We start from the raw sequence: 20,235 nt of genomic DNA on the forward strand, positions 1-20,235 counted from the left end.
GATATGTGTACTTTGTCTCCTTGTATGTTTTAGCCTCTTTTAGCCTTCTTTACCTCATTGTTTTGATTCACAGGCTGCTCTCTTTATGCTATTTGCAGCAAACAATCTCAAATAATCCAAGTTTACAGTACCTCCCCACCATTGGATACAAATTGTGTCACCTGATTCCTAGATGTGCTGCAGCCACCTATTGGCTGGTTTAAATTAACAGCGCTTAGCCAAAGTGAAAGAGTAGCTGATGAAGAAATTCAAGCTAAAAACTGATTTTTATCAGGTGTTGATGGAAACCCCAGCAGAGCTAGAGAAAGAGGGATTCTACTATGACTCCAATAGGATGATATTGTTGTTTTGTGTTCACTGGATGTGTAAGATGGAAATTGTTTGTTAAGCATTTAGCCAGCCCAGAGAAACTTGATAAGCTGATGGTATATCAAGGGCCTGCTCTAAGACACAGGTTTACTAAGTTATTTGGAGGAATTTGCTGAGTAAACTGGAACACTGACTAATGTATTATGTTTTTACTTAGCAAAGTAATCCAGGTGACTCAGTTAACCTGCTCCTTGGTGGAGACCCCTGGGCTGTGTTCTGTTAATGCTCCCCAGAAACTCTACTTTAAACACCAGTATATAGTCAAAGATGCTTATGTAAAGGAATTGACCATTTTGTTCAACTTAAATTCATAGTGTTTAAGATTGATAAAGGGGGAGGGAGCTATGGGGGAAGCTTTCATTAAAATCATTTTGTCTTCACCTTTATGAGGAAAAAAAGAAAATTATGATGAATTAAAACAATTCCTAGCAGGGACGAGTAATTAGACAGTTTGTTTAACTTGAGGAAGGCAACGTTGAAATCTTGAAATACCGTGTCCTTGTTTTCCTGTTCAGACTGCTTACCAATGCTGCCTCCATGTGGACACAGACCTACACTGCAACAGTTTAATTTACAGAAAGATTTAAAACTTCAGACTCTTTCACTAAATGCTCACCTGTAATTCCAAAATATGTAGGCTACTATTTTTTACCATGTATTTTGTTCTGTATTATATTGCTTAAACTGCATTGGCCTCAAACCTTTAGTAGGGAAAATGGTCCTGTACAGATGGTCGACCGTACTTAAACCTGCCTTAAACCTTTCATTTATCATCACTATAGTAACAAAATGAAATGTTGAGGATGGTACATTGACAACATAATATTGTTTTGGACTGGCTCTGAGGAGGAACTTCTACTGTTTCATGATTTTTTGAACACTAACAACAGAAACAAAATTGCATATTGAATATTCTAAAATCAAAATTAATTTCCTAGATTTGACTGTCTCTAAGGGTGAGGATGGCCATCTTCACACTACAGTATATAAGAAGGCAACAGACAAAAATACTGTGCTGAAAGCGGATAGTTTCCATCCTAACTGACTTAAGGACAACATACCTTTGGGCCAAGTCCAACATCTTCAACATATTTGTGACACAGAGTTTAAAAAGCAGACTATAATCTTGTCAGAACATTTTGCACAGAGAGGTTATAAGATGAAAACTGTCTAGGATGCAGACAAAAACGCCCAGTTTACCTGTAGATCTGAACTCTTTAAGAAAAAGAAAAGACAATCTTCAGGACAAGAGCAGGTTTACTTCGTCACAGGCCACAGTTCTCTACCAAATCCAATAAAAAGGATAATACACTCAAACTGGAATCTCATGAAAAGTGACCCTATTCTTAGGGAAGTTTTTCCTGTCCCTCCCAAGATCAGTTTCAAGAGGGTCCCAACATTACAGGACAGGTTAGTGTCATCTCCCTATAATCAATAATAAAAAAAACTTGGCTTCATTGACCATTGAAGGGTACTTACAAATGTGACTTCGCAACCATTGTGCTAATATAAAGGAATGTAAGCAATTCAGTGATTTTAAGACTCATAAGGTGTAACACATCAAAACATTTATCAATTGTAATCACTTGTACCTGTGGTTGCGTTTACATAGGCCAGACAAAGAGATGACTGAAAGACAGAGTCTCTGAACATAAGTATGCTATCAGAAAAGCTAATTAGGATTACTTATGGATAAGCAGTTTTATAATGTACATAACACTAATCCAGACAGTCTTATGGTTTAAGGCCTAGAAACCATCAAAAACAAAACTCGGGGTGGTGATTGACTAAATTATTATTGCAGAGAGAAACATTTCATATATACCAAATGTAGGCCACAGCACAACCACGACTAAAAGAAGAAATTTATTTCAGTCCTTTTTTGTAGTTGCCCTGATGCATATGTGGTCTGGTGCCTATGCTGCTGTAGATGGTATACAATGTTATTGTTTTTTGTCTTGTTGTCTGTACATCTATTTTTTTCTTATTTTCTTCTCATTATGTTTTCCTGTTGTCCTCCTCCTTCTATACATCTAGTGGTCATACATTGCATTTGTCTCCTATGAGTTCATTGGCTTTCTGTTCAGGTGTTTGCGCATATCTTGTATCTACAAAAGGGGAAACTGTAACTCTATCTTAACAAGCACAAGTATTGTCTATGTTTTTGAAATAGCCATCTGAATAAAGACTTTTAAACTTTTGCCAGAGGAGTGCCTTGGACCTTTCTTCCTTTTTGAACTATTAATTATAAGTTTCTCTCTTTAAATACATAGCACGGTTGTTAGGGGAGACTGGCATCAGCAAGTCCATATTCATGAACGCACTCTGAAACACCATGTTGACAATAAAGAAGCCAGCCAAGGCACATACCTGAAGCTATGAGCATACAACCTGCAACAGAACTAAGTCCCCATCTAACTAGACAGTGACCAAATTAGCAATGAGGACTCAAGCTCATCATTGACTATACTAACACTCTGAAGATCAGTCATTCATCGTTTAACCACCAGTATTTACATTTGCCTTCATAAACCATCACAACCGTGACAATAAAAACTGGACAGCCACTGGACAATGGTATTCTCTGTGTTAATGAATTTCATTTGTGATGATACACAACCACAAGAGGGCTCTGGTGCACAAAGTGGCATAAAGCCAGTGACCATCAGGGTCCTTGAAGTAGCCTGTCAGAGCTCAGATCTCATTTCTGGGGTTTACACAGTTTACATTTACACGTTTAAGAATAAAGGTCACTCATGTTATGTTAGGAGTTGTACTGCTGCATACCCTCATCCTCTCAGCTAAAAACAGAATCCAATTGATGGACATTAGGCTGTCCAATAGACAATATATTGATCAATTACACACACACACACACACTTTAAGTGCCTCATTACTATCCACCATTAGGAATGTATGTGTGTTGCGTAATTGGTTTTATTTGATATACAGTATATGTTGTTTCTTGAGTGTGTTGATCTGCTAATGATGGTTTTGGCTCCAGTGTAATTTATTACCACATCTATTTTACAACATTTTACAATGTGCTCACCCATCTATGATAACCTTTTCAACATAATACAATGTTATGAAGGAAGAAACATACCAGTCCAAGTTTCCAAATGATTTACCCCAAGTAGTTATTGGTTTAATGCCAAATTAGAAAATAACAGGCCTTTTCACAGCAGACATTTTGGCTTGTCACAGCAGGAAATGCACAGGTGTTACTAATGATATTAATGATAGCTCAGTTCTGTTAATTGTAAGTTATTCCAGTGAGCCACTATGCACAACACAAGGGCCCTGAACATCACTAATGTTATTAGTTACACCTGTCCTTTCCCTGCTGTGACATGTCAAAGTGTCTGCCATGAAAAAGCTCTATCAACATAATGAGAGAGATGACATCTGCAGAGTGTCAGGCAAGCTACATGTAAAACAAGACAAGACAAATCCCGATCATCATCAGCAGCATCAACAGCAACACAATGACATCATGGGCTCATCTTGTCAAGAGGAACCTTCTTGTTTTTTTATTTTTGTTTGTTTGTTTTGTTTTTGTTTTTTCAATTTAATAGCATCTCATAAACAATATGAATTAAAAGAATCATATGGTGTAATTTAAACATATTTCCAATATAAAAGGAAGTTATTAAATTAAATGAAGAAAAAAAAACGTTTTCATGTAACAAGCTACGTCACTTCCAGGATGCAGGGGAGAGCAAAATGACAGCTGGTTTGTTTTCATCAACAAGGGAAATTAAGAGTAGATGTTAAAGGTATGTAAAACGACGACCTCCTATTCTGTCAGTATTTCAGACGCTGTGTTAGGCTGTTGTCGTTAGCTATTGATCATCTACAGTATATTTATACGGTTGCCATCTGTAATCCATGTCGCTGCTGCTGGGGGTCAGACTCACTGATGCTCGAGTCTGGACACCGGACACCGTCTGCTGGATTTAACCCTTATTGTTCACCAGTTAAACGTTGTTTCCTTTAGCTGGAGCTGCAAAGATGGAAACATATTGTTATTGTCTGTAGTAGGTTAGCTACTTGTTTTTTATTTTATTTTATTTTTTTAAAAACCAGCCTCCATTCAAAAATCTGTCAATTTTAAGAACTCTATATCATTTCGGCCGAGGTCTAACGTAAAAACAGCAGTTAATGTCCTTTTACGAATCACCAAGAGTTGCACCTAGTTTCGGCGTAAATCTAATTAAAGAACTAGGTATTACTGCAATGAAATGACAACTTTTATGATCGGTTTGCATGTTGTTGCCACCATTATTCTCCACCAAACGGACGTCACGTTACTCCTTGAAGTGTAGCTAGTAAGCCGCTCATAAAAGTTGACATTTTGTTTAAATAAGGATTTCATCGTCGATAACATATATGCCGAATTTAAGAACACTTCCAGTTGAATCGGTGGCCATCGTGTTTTATACGCTTCTCGATGTGTATGTTTATCTAGAAGTGAAGAATTGTCAAAATGCGATACTTTTTAAGGGCGTTTGGTGTAACGTTACCAATTAAACGTGACCTTTTACCTGCCACCAAGAGTTACACATCAGCCCGTCTTTAATCTCATAGAAGAAGCAGCACCTACAACCAAAAAAGGTTCATAACCGTTGTGCTCGTTGTTGTTAGGACAGTCTTTCATGAAAATGGTATTGTGTAATATATTTATAACTGTGTTCTGTATAACAGTTGAAATTCTGTCTAAATACCAATTGCTTCGTCAATAAAGATATATGCCGAAGTTACAAGAATTACGTGCTGAATCGTAGGTTGTCATGTTTTATAAATTGTTAACGTATGAGTTTAATGCAAGCAAAGACATATTAAATTATATGAAATTTCTACGGTGCTTGGCACCGCGGGCCAAACTCCATTGAAAAATCTGTCACTTTATAGGTGCCTGATGGGCCGATGTAAAACCTAACAGCACAACTGAAGACCTTTTACGAATCACAAAGAGTTACACATCATCTCGGCGTAAATCCAGTGGAAGAAGTAACATTTATTGCTATGAAATATAAACCTTTATAATCGGTTTGCTCGCTGTTGCCACGGTCATGTTTCACCTACTTAAGTTGATCTTTCCTTCCAATAAGTATTACTTTACACAATGTGTGCTGAATCTAGGAGAACTGAGTGCTGAATCGTATGTCGTCATGTTCCAAAAATATGAAAAGGTGACACATCTCAAATTTCCAAGTCAAGGAGGACAAAATACTAACATTTCATTCATTTATCACATCAAACGTGAGCCAGATAAACAAGTGAAATGTTAGTATTGTGATGTCTATGATGTGAGCCACTTGTTTATTTGGCTCACAACTGTGATGTGAGCCAAATAAACAAGGTGAAATGTTAGTATTTTGTCCTCCTTGACTTGGAAACTTGAGATGCGCTACCTTTTTTGATATTTTTGGAACATGCTTGGGTTTAGCACTCCACTGAGAATCCCATTGTTGAAGTGTAACCTCCTTTTCCAATTCATACATCGTCATGCTTTACAAGTGAGACCCACTTAATCTCTCAGCTTCTTTATCTCACAATTGAAGTGACTTACTGCACAACCATCAATCACTGAGTTTATGTGTATTATCACTGACAGAAAATTGTGTCTTATTTTGTTTACCCTCATGGGGACAGTTCTGGTCTGGTTTGTAACTGGACTGTGAAGGCAGTTTGGCAGCTCACTTGCACTACTTGTAAGAAATATAAACATGTATTTTGGTGCTCTTTCAGTAATACTGATATTGGCAAATGATTAATGAGGCAGAAACTGATCTTTGACCATGTCTGTGCTCCAGTGTCATGAGCTGAGCGTCCCCCAGTTCCTCCCTTTCCTGGCCTGTCCAGAGCAAATCCTGACTGAACAAAGAGTGAGCATTTCTTCTGGAGACGACTGTCAACCCTGCCAGCCACTCTGGAGTAAGACAATACTGGCAACGGTAGGGCCTGTCTTTCATCTCCCAAATAGACAACTTTGTCTTGTGTAAAAGTAATGATAATTTAGTCTCAATGGCAAATAAATGCATACATTTAAGCATAAGTATACAGTGGTGTGAAAAAGTGTTTGCCCCCTTCCTGATTTCTTGTTTTTTTGCATGTTTGTCACACTTAAATGTTTCAGATCATCAAACAAATGTAAATATTAGTCAAAGATAACACAAGTAAACACAAAATGCAGTTTTTAAATGAAGGTTTTTATTATTAAGGGAGAAAAAAAATAACCCTAACCCAAACCTACATGGCCCTGTGTGAAAAAGTGCCCCCCCCCCCCGTTAAAACATAACTTAACTGTGGTATATCACACCTGAGTTCAATTTCTCTAGCCACACCCAGGCCTGATTACTGCCACACCTGTTCTCAATCAAGAAATCACTTAAATAGGACCTGCCTGACAAGGTGAAGTAGACCAAAAGATCCTCAAAAGCTAGACATCATGCTGAGATCCAAAGAAATTCAGGAACAAATGAGCAAGAAAGTAATTGAGATCTATCAGTCTGGAAAAGGTTATAAAGCCATTTCTAAAGCTTTTGGAACCACAGTGAGAGCCATTATCCACAAATGGCGAAAACATGGAACAGTGGTGAACCTTCCCAGTGTCCGGCTGACCAAAATTACCCCAAGAGCGCAGCAACGACTCATCCAAGAGGTCACAAAAGACCCCACAACAACATCCAAAGAACTGCAGGCCTCACTTGCCTCAGTTAAGGTCAGTGTTCATGACCCCACCATAAGAAAGAGACTGGGCAAAAATGGCGTTCCAAGACGAAAACCACTGCTGAGCAAAAAGAACATTAAGGCTTGTCTCATTTTTGCCAGAAAACATCTTGATGAACCCCAAGACTTTTGGGAAAATACTCTGGTTCTGTTTTGCTGCTTCAGGACCTGGAAGACTTGCTGTGATAAATGGAACCATGATTTCTGCTGTCTACCAAAAAATCCTGAAGGAGAATGTCCGGCCATCTGTTTGTGACCTCAAGCTGAAGCGAACTCGGGTTCTGCAGCAGGACAATGATCCAAAACACACCAGCAAATCCACCTATGAGTGGCTGAAGAAAAACAAAATGAAGACTTGAGAGTGGCCTAGTCGCTGTAAAAGACTCATTGCAAGTTATCGCAAACGCTTGATTGCAGTTGTTGCTGCTAAGGGTGGCCCAACCAATTAGGGTTAGGGGGCAATCACTTTTTCACACAGAGCCATGTAGGTTTGGGTTTTGTTTTCCCTTAATAATAAAAACCTTCATTTAAAAACTGCATTTTTTTGTGTTTACTTGTGTTGTCTTTGTCTTATATTAAAATTTGTTTGATCTGAAACACAAAGGTGTGACAAACATGCAAAAAAAAAAAAATCAGGAAGGGTGCAAACACTTTTTCACACCCCTGTACGTGTCAGTGGATACAAAATGAAATGGGCTACTCCTGATTTCTTTGACAGGCCATCAGTACAGAAACAGAAGAAGACAGCAAACAGTGATAGTGGTCAAATCAAGAGAAACGTCTCTTCAGGTAAGACACTCTGTCATATCTTTTGAACTATAACCTTATTCTGTTGGAGATTTCTGTCGAAGTTTAGACCCATCCTCTCTCAAACAAGACATTGGGTAAAACTCCTACAGTATGTATTTTATTTGTGTTTATGTCAAATAACTGTGGCGTTACAGCAAATAACTCATCAGCTGACGAGTAACAAATTGCCTCACCATAGTTTACTGCAGTCCATTTATGTCAAATAAGATATTGTAACAGGATCTTTTTTTTTTTTTATTTCAGCAAAACCACTACATAATTTATGCTTCCCTGCAGCAGATTCCACAGCGAGGCTCTATCCACCAAGCATCTTAAAACACACACATACTCATGTTAATTATAGATACTTAACTGATAAGTAAGGTCAAAAATGGCTTCTTCACAGTGTGTTTATATTTTAAAAAGTTCAGCAGAAAGATCAGCTCTCTTGTTTCTCTCCTCTGGGCAAATTGAGGGATATTTAAATGGGACAGTGTCTCTGTGGTTTGCTGATAAAGAGCTGAAGACACCTCCTCGTGTCCCTCCCTGATCCCATTATCATTTTGTACCCTTCTTAAAAAGAAATGCAGACATTTATGAGACTGGACAGTAATCCTGAGGAGGGCAGCAGTTATGTCTCTGCAATGTAAATGTAAGACTGTTTTATTCTACATGGAACATTAGTTGCTGAATGAATGGCTGATTTGTACAGGCTAGAGGTGAGAAAATAGTTTATGAATGAAATATGGCAGGTATGAAGACCTGCAGTAAAAATACAAGTGAGTCATTGAAATGAGTGGGCTGATGGTTCATGTTACTCATGTTAATAGTTTAGCATTATTAGTACTGAGTGACAGGGCACGAGTGTTCATCTGTGTGAAACCAGCTGATAAACTAGTTTGGAGAACTTTGACAGGTGAATGTGAGACAGGAAAAGTGAAGATTTTTGAGATTTAGTGTGAATTGCACAATTAGTTAATTAACCAATCAGTTCATCAACAATAACCTTAATAGAGCAGAAACAATTAGTGGACTAAGCAAAGAGTCACTCGACAAAAAGGTAATCAACAATTTTAAAAAAGAAACTACAGCCTCCAAAATGAGCATTTAGTTGAATCAACATCTCTCCAAAACATTTTTAACAAAAATGAAGGTATGACTTGTTGCAGGTCAGTTGTATTAAACCACATTAGCAATCAACTGGCTGTGTATATAATGGATAGATGAATTAAATATATACTATAGACCCAAATTAATGAGCTCTAGGTCAAAATGATCAATAAAAAGACCATCAATTAAACCATAAAAAAATAAAATATCCTTTGCATCTGTACAACTGTCACTGTCAGAAAGTTTGCTAGGTAGCATCACACTAGTCGGTTATAACTTGATGTTCACCAAAGTTTTTCCTGTTGCAAAGTGGAGAAGGTGACAAATTGTACAGAGAACATGCACATGTCAGTGTCAGATCTTCAGTCAGGTTTATCTCTGTTTCTCACAGTCTCTTTCATCTGTGTATGTTCTCGTCAAATAACAGTAAAGTGAACTTTGTGACTGCAGCAACAGTAGTAGTCTGTTTCTCACTTTTATGATGTTTTATGATGTATGATGTATTTAATTGCAGTAGCGATAAGCCCGTGGCTGCAGTGAACATTATTACATTTATGATGGAGAGTCATACTGTAGCAAGTGTTTGGGTTTATGTTCAATGTGATAGTTTTTGTGTGGATCACTCTTTTGAAAGAAAACCTTGCATCATATTGCATGGAAACCATGAGGACCAAACTTTCAGTTCTGTTTTTAATCAAGTAGTAAAAGTCAGTTTTCACTTACTTTTATTTTATTATGCAATGTTGTGAGTGGTATCAAAGAAGTAATGTATTATGTTTTATAGTCGAGAATGTGTGTGGATACACTCTCATAGTACCTGTGTACACTCTGCAGCATTTTGTACAGTGTAAACAGTGCCTGAATGTGATAACTAATAACTGTTGACTCTTTCCCACCCTGCCGGCCAGCTGAGGGGGGAGCGTTTCAGCGGAACGGAGACATGGAGCCATCAGGGGCCATTGAGGGTCGTACCTTTGTGGAGGTGATGAGTGAAAAGTACAGCCCTGAGAACTTCCCGTACCGCCGCGGGCCTGGCATGGGCGTGGTGGTGGTGCCCACCGCAGGTCCCCAAGGTTCCCCCATGAAAGGTGAGCTGTAGAAAAAAAAAAGACACTTTTACTTTGCCTCCCTAAACCTTAAATAGTTAGGTGCACTTTACTTTATAATCCACTCAGTGTCAGGAGTGCTTTCCAGGGTTTCCTGGGTACATGCATTAAAAACAAATAAGACAATTAAAAACATAAAATAGAAACTCCCTCTCACATCTGCTGCTCTGCTTTGTCTCATTGATCCTCCCTCCTACATTCCCAAAAATATCTTTCAACAGCCTGCATAGAATGAGCTCAGACTTACATTCAGCTGTCTGCATTACTCAAAAATACAACATGTCTTGTGGCTGCATTGCATTTTGGTCTTTTGAGGCTTTCTAGTGGTGGAGACATTGGACTCATGAATGTGAGTCCTGTCTTTTCAAAGTAGAGGTAGGAAACACAGATACTGTAGTTAACCAGGGCTTTTGACAAGACACTGTATTAAAATGTCTATCAGTAAGTCAAGTCAAGTTTATTTATAGAGCACATTTAGAAACAACCAGAGCTAACCAAAGTGCTAAAGTAGAGAATGAAATGACATTAGTAATGATAATAATAGAGTTAAAATGAAAAAGCCTCCCTGAATAGAAAAAGGCAGGAATACAAGACAACAATGAAAGGCAATGATAAAATACAAGGCAATATCAAAATATATGCACAAACGTAAGAGCAGAGAAGTTTAGAAAGTAGTACAGCGCAACAGTAACAGTTGTTACAGTCATCATGTCCAAGAGGAATGTTTGGTTCTCATCTTGTTTATTTAATTTTATATAACACTGAAAGAGTATCAGAAGGTTGAGTACTTATATTAAATTCTTAATTCTAATTGTCTGATGTGCTACTTTTTTATTTTAACAAGCAAATTTTGACTCATTTACATTTAGTCAAATCCCAGCTGAAAAAATCCTCCTTTTTCTGTGTGAACCTTCCCCTCTGTCATCCTTATAAATTCTTCCTTTCATCCTTTCCCATCTTCCCCTCAGACCGTCTGAACCTGCCCAGTGTCCTGGTGTTGAACAGCTGTGGAATCAGCAGGGCAGGAGACCAGGCTGAAATTGCTGCCTTCTGTGCCCACGTTGTGGAGCTGGACCTGTCCCATAACAAACTGCAGGACTGGCATGAGGTGCTGTTTCTGGGTTTGTTGTTTTATCCCTTGACAGTTAATAGATAAATATAGCAAATAGAGAAGAAAAGCCTGTGCAGGTTGTGTTTTGTGCGGTGGTCTGTGACTTTTAGGGACAAACATTTAAACACTCTTTCTCAACACCACATTATTTCTTGTTTTCAGATTAGTAAAATTGTCTCCAGCATTCCCAACCTGGAGTTCCTCAACCTGAGCTCTAACCCACTGGCAGGAATGACCCTTGAGCCGCGGTGTGCTGAAGCCTTCTCCCGAGTCCGACGCCTTGTCCTCAACAACACCCAAGTATCCTGGGACACCGTGCTGCTGCTCACCCAGGAGATACCCGAGTAAGACAAATACATATTTTAGATGAGTTGTTTTGAGTAAACCCAGCAGGGAGGCCAAAGCTCAGAACAGTAGTTCATTTCATTTCCAATCAGACCCTTTCTCTTCTACCTAGCCTTACTTTCCTCTTCACCCTCCTCCCCTCTTTCTCCCATGTTGTCCTGCAGTCTGGAGGAGTTGTTCCTGTGCCTTAACGAGTACAGTGGCGTGAGTGCCTCCAGAGTTGCCTGCCCCAGTCTGCGCCTGCTTCACATCACCGACAACAGCCTCCAGGACTGGGCCGAAGTCCGCAAGTTTGGTTCCATGTTCCCCAGCCTGGACACTCTGGTTATGGCCAACAACAACTTGGCCTCCATTCAGGACAGCAAGGAAATCCTGCAACGGCTCTTCCCCAACCTACGCAGCATCAACCTGCACAACTCAGGTCAGTGGATCCAGCTGTTGGCTTGTTGTGTGTATGTTGGCGTCATAGTGATATATTGTTATTACTACTAGTGCTATTGTACTATATAGAGCTGGTACATGAATATACTGAGGGATCTCATGATGGCTTAATTCCAGGAGGAAACAGCATTGCTTGAGATTTTCAGTTTACAGGATTTTACAGAGCCTATCAAAGGTATAGTATCACCATCAGTATGTAATGACTTAATAACAGATGGCAAAATTTGTACAAGCTAACATGTCACTGTATTCTGAAAGGTTTGTATTATTTGAAGAGTATAACAGTTGATCTCTCTCCACGTTAGCTTTTATCTCAGGAATTGTTGTTTCTAACTTTGGAGGAATCAGTGCTGAATCTATTTTTAGAGTTCTATCAGAAGTAGCGTGGACAAAACAATATCTGAAAATATATCAGTGTTCAAAAACACTTCAATACATCGCTTCTTCCTATTTGCTCCTTCAGAGGCACATGGAGAAACATCCTTCCAAGCAAGTTATTTTGTCTTAGATTCAGCTTTTTCTTCTGCCCACAGACTTAGATTGTTTCACTGATTACTGCTGCGGTATCCCTTGTTTCAGGCATTTTGGAATTAAGTGCAAATGTCTTGAAACAAGTAATGATAAGCAAGAAAAGACTACAGCCTATGATTAAGATTTTGACATACTTAAAGGATTGTTGTTGTTTTTTATTGGCAGCAAATCCCATGAAAAGACCAAAACCAAAAATAAGTTTCACAATACTTTCTGACTTCCCTATCCAGCTCGTGCTTCTCATCCCCAAGCTGCTTCATTCATACCAAAAATGTGAATCTTTAAAACGTGTCTCAAATATAACATTTTTTTAAACAAAGTCTCAGTTGCATTCTAAAATAGTTGGGCACTGTAGTTTTTAGCCAATGTTATGCAAAGAGCAATAAACAGACTATTTTCAGCGCTACATTAATACACATTTGGTGCACTAGTGAGCAGTTGGATGGTGTATGTGTGACTGAGCTCTGAGCTCTACGGCATAAGATAAGAGGAATAAGATATATCAGGCTTTGTATACATACTTGTTAATACTTGTTAACAGGATCAATTTGTTGTTGATTTGGTTTTTCATGGGATTTGTTGACAAAGAAAAAAATAGATTTTTGCCAGCGTTATCCTGTAAGAAGAAGCATACTTTTCATATTTGAGGAATTGGAATTAGTGTTTTGCTTTGTCCAGTGTCAAGTTAATCATCTAAAAATTGTGTTATTTTTTTATTCCATGTCCAAGCAGAATCGGTGGTGAATCTATTTTTAGAGTTCCTTTGGGAGTAGAGGGGACAGAAACAATATCTGAAGGCTTGATGTTCAAAAAGACTTCAATGCATCACTTCCTCCTATTTGCCCCTTCAGAGGAACATGAAGAAGCTACTGATAGGTAGCTAGTTTTCAGGCCATGTATGTGTGTCATTCATACTATGAATTTGGCCCAGTCAACCCTCCCACGTTTAACACCTTTAGATGGAGTGGAAAGAAAGGCAAACTCCTCAAGTCCAGATTCAGGCCCACTGAACTCAGCCAGGGACTTGAAAATGCTTGTTGACCTAGGCCAGAGACTCCTCTGTCTCCCAGAAGTTGTCAGAACCAGCCTGAGACCAGATCTAGTCCTCTGGTCTGAATCTCAGCGATGGGTCTTTATCGTCGAGTTAACAGTCCCCTGGGAGGATGCTGTGGATGAAACAAATGAGTGAAAGAGGCTGCAATATGTCAACCTCACAACAGAAGCAAGAAACCGAGGCTGGAACACCAAGGTGTGCCCAGCTGAGGGCGGATTCATGGCCAACTCCACAGCCAAGCTCCTAAGGGAGCTGGGAATCAGAGGGCAGGCCAGCAGAAAGGCAATTAAAGCACAAATTATACATATTTATTTAGTTTAAAATACAAAATGTGCAATACATTTCACTCATCACTGCATATTTGAAGAGGCTCTATATACTGTATATAACTACCTACTATATGTATATAAAATAAGGTAATTTTTTTTACCATTCAATATTTATCTCATCACTCCTTGCACCCTTCATTTCTTTACACTATTTGTATCCTGTTTTCAGTTCACAGAAACGGTTTCACCTGTATATAGTCATTTTTTGTGTATATTTCTGAAGATTGTTGTGTTGAGTAAACATACTTGGACAATTAAGATGATGCTGATTCTGATAAGTTTTAATAACCATCTTTTCACCTAGTGTCATCATCAAAATTTCAAAATGAATTCCCATCAGCCTCAGCTGTATCTTGTGTTTATTGCTAATTAGCAAATGTTAGAACGCTAACAACCTAAAATAAGATGGTGAACATGGTGAATATGATTCTGCTAAACATCAGCATTTTAGCATTGTCACTTTGAGAATGTTAGCATTCTGATGTTAGCATTTAGCTCAAAGTACCACTGTGGCTAAGTACAGCCTCGTGTAGTAGACTGGTAGTCAAACAATGCTGTCTTGTAGTTACTTAACAAACTGCTCTGTAAAGTGTTAGCACATGGCCTGGACACAGCTATCTACAAGAGACACAGTGCACATCACTGTAATATATGTCTGCTGTCCTTTCTTTGTCCTAACTGTCTTAACTTGTCCATGTGTGTGTTGTCAGGTCTTAACCGATGGGAAGACATTGAAAAGCTGAACTTCTTCCCAAAGTTGGAGGAGGTGCGACTGCAGGGCATACCCTTATTGCAGACCTACACTAACGTGGAGCGACGCAGCCTCATGATAGCACAGTGAGTCCCATTAGTGACATTAGTGAGACTGGACCTCCTTTTTAGCGGGTGGAGAGGTTGTTTCTTCTTACACTGAGGAATGCTTAACACCAAATTAGAAGAACATCTCCATTTGGTCTTCAGAACTGTAGAAGTCAATGACCTGAAGCTTTTCAGATTCAAATAGTGTCACAAATATCTGCTACTGAGCTGCTTCATATGTATGTGCTCCTCCGCAGGCTTCCCTCAATATCACAGTTAAATGGCAGCGTTGTGACTGATAGCGAGAGAGAAGACGCAGAGAGGTTTTTCATCCGTTACCATTTAGACTACCCTGAGGAGGAGCTGCCTTACAGGTGCACTTTCTTTCTGAATTCTTAAAACAAAAGCATGAGTGTTTGTAGGGTTTGTAAGTTTGCAATGTAATGAATGACAACACCTCTCCTGCTCTTTTCTTTATAAGATACCATTGCCTGGTAACCAAATATGGAAAACTGGAACCACTCGCAGAGATTGACCTTCGGCCGCGCTTCCGTGCCCAGGTGGAGGTTCACTGTGAGGAAAAAGTGGAACAGGTCAGTTAAACAGTTACTGAGCTATTGTTCAGAAGAGTTTACGAATGTAGAATAACTTGAAAGGCAGGATTAAAGGTTGTATCATGTAACCTTTTGTCACTCCTCCATTCATACTTGACCTTGCTGTCTTGCAGGAATCAACACCAATCCTGTCCTTGATCACTCACGCTTGCATAAAGCGATAAGTCGTCCAGTTATACTTTCATGATATGTACTTTAGCATACTATAAAAAAATTCAAAGTATTTTGTTTTCAAACCATAGAAATCATAAGATGTGTTATAGCACCTTTCTTCACTGTTCACTGCCACTCACTTTGCTAAAGGACACAATGACACATGTTGCTTGATACATTTTAACCCTATTATAGATATGTACTGGAAGTGATTATTTTGCCACTGATAAGTCTAAGTCTGATTGATTTTCTGATTTATGTTAGCTTGTTCACTGGCTAACTGTAGAATCTGGTCTCTTGCTAACACATCTGATTTGTATAATAGGTCATATGTATATCTTGTAGAAGCTAACATTTGGAGCAGCTAGTAGTTGCTAACATGAGCATCAATTGGTAAATTAGCCCACTGGCTAGTTAGCATAGTCACAAGGCCAAAACTAACGCCAATCATTAAATGTAACACTGTAGTGCCTGCAATGGACCCTGTGTGCAGTTTTAAGAAATACTATCTTGTAAAATGGTTCTTTTAAAAATTGTGGACAAAGTTGCTCTCCCAAAAACAGATACAATGGCGTTCAATTGGGCATTCAGACAGTCCACTTTCTGCTCCTTTTGGGTATACTCACAGGTTAAACAAATTCTTTTTGGATATCGAACTGTGCACTTTTATATGAACAAAACAAAGACGTGGAGGGATTTAAAATTAAATGGTGTGAGGGTGCACTTTAATTCATGGTCACGGTTAGGTTTGCATATTACATACAACGATAATAGCATAGAATTGAACAATTCTGCTTGGGTTTGAACTTATGTATAGAACTTAAAATACCACCAACTTTTGTTTATTCTACTATCGTACCTCCTCAAGGAGTGTCATTTTAATGCCTAAAACGTAGAAACTTTTTGTCTTTGTCTCAGCTGAGCATCCGTTTGGACCAGACAGTAGCAGAGCTGAAGAAGCAGTTGACGACAGTGGTCCAGCTGTCCACAAACAGCATGAGGATCTATTACATCGACAAGTGCAGCGCCTTTGGTCCGGAGGAAATGAAGTACAACACCCGGGCTCTCCACTCCTACAGCATCCAAGATGGTGATGAGATACTGGTGGTACCCAAGACCAAGTGAGCAGCCAGCTTCCAACTGGCTGATTAGGATAACTCGATTGATTGTTTCATTGGATTATTTATTGATTGGTTAACTGACACTGAAAAATAATTGGAAACTGCACACGGAACAGCATCAGCAGCCTACTTGTTGGAATGGAGAGAGAGTAAAAGAAGAAAATGATGTTAACACCATCACGGAGACTGGACAGTGGAGTACAATGGGCTGCTGGGAGGTGCTGACTGGAAATGCAGCTAGTCTGGAGAGAATTATGTCTTTATTTATTTAAGCTTTATTTGAGGGCATCCACTGAAGTTGGTGGACAAATCTATCACACTGGAGAACAGGCCAAGAGAGAAACTTGCAGTCAGCTAGCAGCTTAAGCAGAAGGGAGGGCGCTGTTGTACCAGCAAAGCTTTGCTGCAGCTCTATCTCTTAGTATACGGCATGTACCATAGCACCTGCAAGGCAAGTATCCAACACCACTGGCTTGCCCAAAAGCTACCCTGATTAGTCGTAAGGCAGTGCTACCCAGTGGAGAGGGGCTGCTGTTCTCATCTGCACTTTTACTGTAGGCACAATATCAGGAGGAACAGCAGTTGTTAAAGGAAAAATCCTGCCTAAACATTATTAAATGCAGGTGTTGGTGATAAATTTTTTTGGCTCCATTTTGTTGTTTGGTGGTGTTTTTTTTATTTATTCCTGGGGATAATTTGCCAAACACAAAATGTTTAGTCACATTCAGTGAAAAATACCAACAGAGTCCAAAGCTTCTTTGCAGAGCTGTCACGATATTCAAGAATCAGTTTGAAATTCATCATGGAATAAGCAGTTTTAATCCTTAAAGATCCCCTCCAGACATTTTTTAAGACGTATAAAAATAGCTTTGAAGTATAATTTCTATCTGATGAGGTTTTTCCACAAAAAAGTTTGATAACCTTGTTTAAAAGTCTTCATTGCATGTATTTCTTTTCCCTTACTAAAAAAAATCAGAAACCATGAACATGCAAAAATAATTTAACTACTAGACACAAGATGTCTGCTACTTCACTGTAAAGTCCATTCTCAGTGTATGTGCTCTGCAGGCTGCAAGTTTCCACATCATACTTGTATAAGTTTCATATTGGCTCCAAACTAGTTGTGATATCACAAAATTCTGCTCGTACATACATGTCTTGAATTAAGATTTAGATGAGCACAGATAAATTTTCCTCCTTCAGCAGATGAATGTGAAAACAAACTCTGCACATTCATCATTCTGCACAGTGCAGCTAAAATAGCAAACTGAAAGAATAAGTAAAACACATTTTTGAGTGGAAGGGGACTTTAAGTGCATGGGGACTTTAAAGTGGGAGTTGATGAGGCAGGGAATGAGAAAATTGGTCGTACGAAAAGGAAAATTACACCACTTTATGACAAAATGGCTTGGGGAGTGCAATGATCACAAACTGATCATACCACAACAGTGTACAGACTATCTGAGGGTTGATTTTTCCTTTAGCACTGGGTCTCTTATCACAGAACACATTCACACATGCCCACACAGCTTACCACATAAAGGCTGTTGTCATGTTATGTGCTGCCCCCTACAGGCTTCATCTGTGTCCCTGCTGAAAACTGATCCCTGCCACTATGAGTTTAGGGTCTTTGTGAGGGAACAAGTGACACACAAACACACACACCAGGGTACCAAAAGACAATCTGTCATTGCACATTCTGTGTAGGAGCCGTAGGAGGGCATCTACATTTTAAATATCACGTAAGTGCAGGTTTATAATTATATCCACATCATGTGAATTTAGTTCAATACAACCTAGGGAGCAAGATGAGGTTTAGAGAGTCACTAACTTGTGTTCATGAACATTTCAGTGGAATATGGTGTCAGTGGAAGTTTTTTGCTGTTATCAGTTTCAGATAATTAATATGCTTTTAAGAGGGGAACTGTTTTTTCCAACGTTCTATCTTTCGTAAGTTAAATCATTGCATAATGTGTTTAATTGCTTGCTTATGATCTTGCTTATGACCTTTTAAATGCACAATCAATATATGTTCTTCACAGTTTATTTGGCTTTATCTTTAAAGGGGCACTCCGCCAATTTTACACATTAAGTCCAATTCACTCATCTTGAGAAAAAGTTTGAAGTTTGAAAGAAAAAAAAATCAAAAAGACATAATCTTGGATTAAAAGTCTGTTCAGCAAAAAAATTGTAGGCATTGATTGAAAGACATGAGCATTTCAGAGGCATTGAGGTCTTATGAGAGACTATCCAGATGCATTATGGGAAATGTGGGATCCAGTGTTATTAGGGACTAAAAATCAGGATAGCTCGGCCTCTGCTGCTTAAATTTTGACTATTCTTTCTCTGTCTTTTTTGAATGTTATGGAAGTGCAATGCTAAATCACTGGAGTGCCCCTTTAAACTGAAATATTCCTTTATGCCTCTACATCAGTGTTTCATCCACCATAAGTTAGTTTATTCTACCTTTCAGTTCGTCCTGCGCAGAGATACTTTCACCAAAGATAGCTCATTAGGGTATTCTTATTAATGTGGAATATATTCTGTATGTATTGATTTTAATATACAGCATCCACCTTATATAAGAGGAGCATTGATATTTGATGCTCGGTGCTATCGATTTTTCCTATAGCAAGCAACTTAGCAGAGTAGGGGATTCCTGACAGTGCACAGTGTTATGGCCATGGAGACAACTGATACATTAAGACACAAAATGAAATATTCACATTAAGTGGCTTTTTGGAAATAGATATATGTTTGGGCTGTAGCTCCAGTTCATCCACTGATGATAACAAACCCAGCTCAGTGTGCTTTGGCCTCTTTTTTAACACTGTTTTTACCCTCCAAAGTATCAGTATCTCAAGAATATATATCCCACAGTACCTTCCCTCCTAACTATCCTTTACCTAATTATTTTATGACACTACTGCTATACTTGAATATTAGAAGGTGTAATATAATAACACTAAAGAGTCAGTAATGAAGGTGTAACAATGGCATACAGCAGGTTAGATGAAAATAAAGGACAATACTGGCACCTGTTTCCCCATTCTATCACATAATAATGTTGCTGAATAAATGTTACTGTAGCATGAACCATAGCCATAGAAACCAGCACACACAGGCAGCTGTGCAGTGTTGGCATCAACATCCAAGTCTGGACTGAAGTATTGAGTTATGGTGTCTGTGCTAATCAGTGTGAGACATCTGAGACATCTTTATTTATTAAGAGAAAAAACTCAGCTAATCTGCTTCTTCAGGACTGTGTGGATGTGGCTTGATCAGATTGACAGTGGCCTGGCAGCACAAGCAAATTATTTTTTCAACACCACAACACTCACTTCCTTTTGATTCAGATGTTGCTATACTCGGATTGGTGCATGGAAATACGTCACCTTTTTCCACTTGAGACCCACCCACTTCACACCAGTGAGAAAAGAGCACAAAAAACACAAACACAGAAATTCTTGTATGTGAAATAACCAAAACTGCTCAAGCTTTAGCAGAAGACTTTGTGTTCATTTTCAGATTCCATTGGTCATAGTAAGAAGCTGATTGGCAAAATAAGTTTTCAGGGTGTTTGAAGACAAATTCCTTTTATGCTGCGTTCACATGCCATTAACAATTAT

General features: G+C 38.8%; 1 protein-coding gene across 2 annotated transcripts; it reads left to right on the plus strand.

The window, feature by feature from the left end:
• The first annotated feature begins 4,043 nt into the window (after positions 1–4,043).
• Positions 4,044–18,284, plus strand: LOC137185662 (tubulin-specific chaperone cofactor E-like protein). 2 transcript variants are annotated; one of them, XM_067593945.1, is made up of 11 exons: positions 4,044–4,148; positions 6,189–6,329; positions 7,823–7,893; positions 9,912–10,091; positions 11,078–11,217; positions 11,383–11,564; positions 11,730–11,986; positions 14,631–14,757; positions 14,976–15,092; positions 15,200–15,311; positions 16,404–18,284. In XM_067593945.1, exons 4-11 carry the CDS (start codon positions 9,944–9,946, stop codon positions 16,608–16,610), a joined length of 1,290 nt encoding a protein of 429 aa, XP_067450046.1. In that variant the 5' UTR covers positions 4,044–4,148; positions 6,189–6,329; positions 7,823–7,893; positions 9,912–9,943; the 3' UTR covers positions 16,611–18,284. The 2 variants fall into 2 exon arrangements, with proteins under 2 accessions (XP_067450046.1, XP_067450047.1); XM_067593946.1 differs by having other exon boundaries at positions 6,189–6,309.
• Positions 18,285–20,235: the final 1,951 nt, after the last annotated feature.

The sequence above is a fragment of the Thunnus thynnus genome, chromosome 7, assembly GCF_963924715.1.
Source record: "Thunnus thynnus chromosome 7, fThuThy2.1, whole genome shotgun sequence".
NCBI classification, from domain to species: Eukaryota; Metazoa; Chordata; class Actinopteri; order Scombriformes; family Scombridae; genus Thunnus; species Thunnus thynnus.

Excerpts from the sequence above, each read along its gene's own strand:
- LOC137185662 (XM_067593945.1), top strand. The coding sequence starts at position 9,944 with ATGGAGCCATCAGGGGCCATTGAGGGTCGTACCTTTGTGGAGGTGATG. Across the intron at positions 11,218-11,382 it reads AACTGCAGGACTGGCATGAG|ATTAGTAAAATTGTCTCCAG; the intron begins GTGCTGTTTCTG and ends TCTTGTTTTCAG. Across the intron at positions 15,093-15,199 it reads GAGGAGGAGCTGCCTTACAG|ATACCATTGCCTGGTAACCA; the intron begins GTGCACTTTCTT and ends TTTCTTTATAAG.